The sequence below is a fragment of the Nansenia antarctica genome, assembly GCF_963989245.1.
Source record: "Nansenia antarctica genome assembly, chromosome: 1".
Taxonomy (NCBI): Eukaryota; Metazoa; Chordata; class Actinopteri; order Argentiniformes; family Microstomatidae; genus Nansenia; species Nansenia antarctica.
The window spans coordinates 15,061,449-15,067,448 of NC_137674.1; the positions used below are offsets into that span (position 1 = coordinate 15,061,449).

Here is a 6,000-nt window from a genome sequence, read left to right on the forward strand (position 1 = left end):
ATACAGTGAGAACAGTCCAGTGTGATTTCACATTCCCCAGCCTGAACGATCACCCCAGCCGGAGGAGGAGTTGTACAGTCTTATAGACGTCTGGTAGGTGCCCGTGCTCTCCTTCATCTCCTCTGTGTTCATTGTGTCCAGTAACCATTTCGAAATTAAAATGTTATAAATGTATTTTATTTTAACATTTTAACATTTCAACAACATTGTGTTCAGAGACGTCATAAGCATTATTCAATGTATTTGACTACCCACGTTTGGTGCAGGCATTCTTTTGGCCACTCCCCAGCCACAGGCATGGATAAAGATTGGGTTAGGACCCCCAGCATGCCAACCTAGCACAAGGGCTTCACTCCGGTAATATTTCTGATCAATTTCACGGTCTGTGCACCTTGGGAATATTCGTTATTGGAATGGAGAATGATATTCTTGACTCCCTTGAAGATCTTGGGTAGGAACGAAACGTTTTTTCATTGGAAATGTGTTTAGTTTTGGCCGATGATTGAGTGCACAGCCAGACAGTAAAGCAGCTGTTAGCTGAGCTCTGCTGATGTGTGTCTGTGCCAGTGTCTCTAAACACTGTCACCGATCAGAGTTCAGCCAGACAAGCACTACACGTCATCCACCCATCCATCCATTCATTCATCCACAGCAAGCTAGCTACCTCCATAGCCATTTAAGACAGTCAATTGTTTTATTTTTGCTATTTTGCTATGTGAATGCCATTCTGTCGCTAGTTCAAGCTAATGTATGGTTCTAATCAATGGGAGTTCAAATAACATCAGCTGTACCAGCTGGCTTCAGTCAGTGGCGTGTGCAAGCAGGGGCACCGCCTCGGGGTTAATATGAATACACTGACTGACTGCAATCTGTTTAAAAGGTTATTAAAAGTTATTAAAGGCCCCACCTATCTCACGACTGAGCTCGGTTATACAACTGTAGTACTCTGACACCGAGTTTGACTTTGGCCTTCTCGACTCACCACACAGATTAACGTGTTTTACTCCAGATACTTGAATAAATCCCAATATGTATAGCCTACGTTTCCACTTAACATTAACCACGTGCCATGGCCATGTATGATGATCTGTGTGTTTGAGAACAACATTTTTTTGCAACATCCAGGGGTGAAATCATGTTAAGCACCCCGGTCGTCTTCAGGTACATACCCAGCCATCACCTTGTCTTGAGATGTTTTAAGATGTCTTAATTAACCAAATGTGTCTGTCAAGATGTCTTAAGTCGTCTTAAGACCTAACCTGAAGACATGCACTCACTTAAGACATGGAGCATAAGAGCCATATTTTCTGTGTCTTGAGATGTCTCGAGACAAGGTGATGGCTGGGTATGTAATGGCATTCCCCTGGTACGGGGTATGTGTGAACGCGACCAGACGCTTTTATCCAGTGGCTCTGCCTCATCGTTATCAACACGCTCCTGTATCGCCCGACCACACGGCTGCGGAGTCCAAGGAAATACGATACGGAAAGTCCCTTGCAGAGGTTTAACGATTTCAGAGTCAGCTCTCGAAATCGGCCGAATCGTGTGGCCGACTGGCCGGGAGGTGCGAACGTGATCAAAGCATCGGGTCTTGTTCTGAAATGGAAGTCGTGGAAAGGCAGATGCTGAGAGAGGCCAGACACTTCACTACAACACATTTCCATATAGAGTAATAAGAAAGGCTCAGTTAGTGAAACGAACAATGTCTGTGGTTGAATAACATCACATTATCCTTAATAATGTTGAGATTAATTCAGGTGTATGTCTTGATATCTCAGGTACCAAGGCTGTCTATTGGAGAGTGAATTACTGGAGGCTGCAGTGAGTGGGGGAGCGGCGTCACCAGAGTACACTAAACTCTGTGCCTGGATCGTTTCTGAACTCAAACTCTACTGTGAACTGGAGGAGAATGTCCATGCCACCAACTGTAAGTCGTTTTTGTTTGTTGCCTGAAGCATCTCAGATTCAACAGCAGATTCATTCATGTTTGACGGCAACATCGCCAAACCAATGACTCACCACTGTTTTATATTACAATTATGGGCGGTGCCCGGATTTGTAGTGTACTTAAGATTGTTGATCGATGTGTTGAATGATGAATGAGGTGTTGAATGATGGCAACATTACAAGGCCAAGTTGTTCCTTTGGCTGCTCTCACAGTAAAACTCTCACCCCCCCCCAATAACTCCCACGGCCCCCCACAGGTCCAAGTGAGGCTGAGGGGTTCCAGTTGGAGATGAGTGGCCTCCTGTCTGAACTGGCTTGCCCTTACTCAGTCCTCACCACAGGAGACGTCACTCAGAGGCTCCTCAACAGGACCAACTGCCTACTGCTCATTAGTATGTGAGCACCATCAACCCACTTAATTATTACTTCGTTCATGGTTGTTGCTACAGCATTTATCGCCTTGTATCTGTTCAAGCGAATGCAATGTGTTGATTTATGTCTGTGTAGAGCCATTTTTAAATAAGATCTTCTGCCATCAGCCTTTCTGATCTCTGAGCTCGAGGCCTCCAGGATGATCCTGGTCAACAAGCCCCAGGCTGCACAGGAGGCTGGGGCCAGCGATGTCTTTGTGGAGCTGAAGGGCATCTGCTTGGCCCTGGGGATGTCCAAACCTCCAGCCAACATCACCATGTTCCAGTTCTTCAGTGGGATTGAGAAGAAGGTGAGTCAATCATGTCAATCAGGCCGTCATATCATCATGGTGTGTTTGTGTCTTGTTGCAATGGTAAATGTGCTTTTACTGTTGCTGCCTTAAGCCCAATGCACACGGCGTGCGATTTTGTCGCACGACAACATTCGATTCTCAATTCACACCACCGAAGTGAGTGGGTGTGAATGGAGAATCGAATGTTGTCGTGCGATAAAATCGCATCGCACGCTGTGTGCATTGTCTCATTCAAAACAATGGAATCGAATTCGGCGGTGCGACAAAATCGGGGCTGTGTGCATTGGCCTTTATACTCAAATACTGTTAGTTTGAGCTATGTTCTGATTCTTAGAACCTTCATGTTCTCTCTTGCCTTCAGCTGAAAGAGGCACTAGCCAAAGTGCCACCAACTCATGTAGGAGGCCCTCTAATGAAGAAGGCACTTGGACCAGTTCACTGGGTAATAATCTTAAGTCTGAAATACTTAAATAAACAGAATAATACATTCCTGTTGAAAAAACTACATTTAGCTTGAAAGGGTTTGTGAATGACAATGGGGCTACTTGCCACAAGAATTCGCAAGAGCCGTTGCAGCTTATTCAATTTGCCATTGTACACACATTCTCACTTTTACAGGAAAAAATTGAGGCCATCAACCAAGCACTTGTGAATGAGTATGAAGTCAGAAGGAAAATGTTGCTGAAACGTCTTGATGTGACTATTCAGTCCTTTGGTTGGTCTGACAAAGCCAAGGTAACATTAAACTCATATTGTAATTATTATAATTTTTGACTATAAATCAAAGTGTAGTTATTTATAGTTTATTCATGAAATGCTTTTCTTCTGGAAAATAATGGAGGTGCCCTGATGTTTTTCTACTGTTACACAGAAACATGCTGAAAAGCTGTCCAAAGTATACCAGCCCCTACGCTCAGCCCTGGCCACAAAGAGCAGCGTCTCTGTGGCTCACCTCTTCGCTGCACGAGAGGACCTGTCCAAGATTCTGCGCACAAGCAGCGGCAGGATAAGGGAGAAGACTGCTTGTGCAATCAACAAGGTTGGGAGGCAAATCTGTTCTTCAGCACTTGCTAAGTTAAACCTTTATGTCATCGCTGTCATGTCTTGTCACACTCGTCTCACGTATATCCTTTTGCTCATCTTCCTTCCTCATTGAGCAGATTCTGATGGGACGCGTTCCAGACAGAGGTGGGCGACCCACTGAGATCGAGGCGCCACCACCAGAAATGCCCACCTGGCAGAAGCGCCAGGATGGCCCTCAGGGAGGAGGTGGACAGCACTATGGCGGGGGTGGACGAGGAGGCGGCGGCGGCGGTGGCAGGGGGGGCTACGACCAGTACTCCCAGGGGGGGCGGGGAGGTTACGAGCGAGGAGGAGGAGGAGGAGGGTATGACAGGGGCGGGAGGGGTGGAGGAGGGGGTGGAGGAGGCGGTGGTAGAGGGGGAAAGGTGCAGGGTGGCTGGTCGGATGGAGGTGGTGGTGGTGGTGGAGGTGGTGGTGGCGGCGGCGGTGGTGGTGGCTACCAGGGCCACTACCAGGATGGAGGTGGACATCAAGGTGGTGGAGGAAGAGGTGGTTATGGTAGTGGGAACTATCAAGGTGGCTTCCAGGGCCCTGGTCAGTCTGGAGGAGGACACCGAGGAGGAAGAGGAGGTGACAACCTCCATCAAGATGGCGGTCGAAACCAAGACAGGGGTGGCCGAGGGGGTCGCGGGGGTAGGGCGAGAGGTGGAAGAGGAGAACAAGGTGGCTGGGGAGGAAGAGGGGGTCAGACTTTAAACCAAGGAGGACAGTTTGAACAGTTCTTCCAACAGGGAGGGCAGCAGTACAATCAAGCAGGCTTTGGCCAGGGCAGAAACTACACTAGTTGAAAACAATGTCCAGGCCATCGCAGCAAAAGTTCACGCAACAGTACTTTGAGATATGAAGGAAGTGAAAATGCCTTATATTTTCTATCTGTGAAATTGTGAATATGAATATACTGCATGATTATCATTTCTTCCCCCCAAAGTACGAGGTTTGGATCTACTGTTGACCATGAAACTCTCACTCGGTGGTTTCCAAGGTAGAAGTTCAGGTCATGCATGAGAACACAAACCAACCAGCCTTCTCCTGCATCACATGGCTAGCTTACAGACTTCCCATATGGCCTTTTGCATAGAGAGTGCTTTTGTGTATCCTATGTTCTGCTATTTTCCCACATGGACGCTAAAGCCAACGGTTTTGTGCCACAAATTGATAGCCAGGCAAGCTTCTACTACAGTTTGGACTCTTGAACCTTGTTGTGACAGTAATGTAGCCTTATCTTGGAGATTATTTGAAAGAGGAGATGGACGAGGGTCCCATGACTTAGTTGCTCAAACACCTGTTGTATTTAATGATGTACGAAGTACACATCATATGCTGACAACTGTGGCATTCTTGTAATCCAGCCTATAGTTTTGTTGAATTTGATTACTTGAGGAAACCAGCTTTATTTCTCCAGTGTTTTTGTTCTAAACCTCAGTTTACATGAGCTCATTAGAAAAGAGTGCAGGAAAATCAAAGTATTTTTTTTTGCTGTTGAAAATAGTTGACTGGTACTGCATCTCCCTCTGTTACTTATTTTAAAAGACGCAACCTAATGCTGCTTGAAGACAATATTGTATATACTTATTTGGATGTCAGACAGGCTGGAAGGGTGAAGGAGTGGGATGAGCAATAAAATGGAATTGATTAAACATCACCTGTCATTTTTCTTTGTTTGTTTATATTATATGTACAACTTTATTATATAGATTTTACAGAAAGCTATACAATTATGACCAGTATTGTGTTGAATATTCAATATTTAAATATTCTTAATGGCAAGTGGTTGACTGTACACAAAACATTTCTAAGGCTGAACATGATGTTTACTACCACTGTACCCAACAACACTTCTAGTATGGAAGGGAGTTTCAACCATGACAGGTGTCATACAGGTACCTACTAATTACATTTTTGGGGTGAGGATAAAGGGACATCTTACACCCCAAAAAATATTTGAATGTTTTTTGTCAGTCCGCTGTCATGATGGTCTCAAATAAATGTAGCTGCAAGTGGCAATTAAGGGCGCAAGGGTTGACCTCAAATTTGGTACAAATCTCTGTTATGGCACTGTCTCAAAAAGAACAAAGACATTGTCCTTTATATTGTGTATATCGAGACTCATGATTATATACTGTATCTAGATTATAGTAATACTTTAAACATATAAACAAGGATGTGTCTGACAAAATAAGGAACACAAACCTTGGAAAAAATATTTGATGGAGAAGCCTATTCTGATGTTATTTCTGTAGGACATA

At 45.0% G+C, this 6,000-nt stretch overlaps 1 protein-coding gene across 1 annotated transcript; it reads left to right on the forward strand.

Annotated features, from left to right (window-relative positions):
- Nucleotides 1-413: 413 nt before the first annotated feature.
- On the forward strand, nucleotides 414-5,337 carry fam98a (family with sequence similarity 98 member A; the record flags this gene model as incomplete). Its single annotated transcript, XM_080530868.1, has 8 exons — nucleotides 414-451; nucleotides 1,779-1,927; nucleotides 2,205-2,339; nucleotides 2,487-2,668; nucleotides 3,033-3,113; nucleotides 3,290-3,406; nucleotides 3,543-3,710; nucleotides 3,832-5,337. The coding sequence occupies 8 exons, from the start codon at nucleotides 414-416 to the stop codon at nucleotides 4,540-4,542; spliced, it is 1,581 nt and encodes a 526-aa protein (XP_080386994.1). The 3' UTR covers nucleotides 4,543-5,337.
- Between the last annotated feature and the right edge of the window lie 663 nt (nucleotides 5,338-6,000).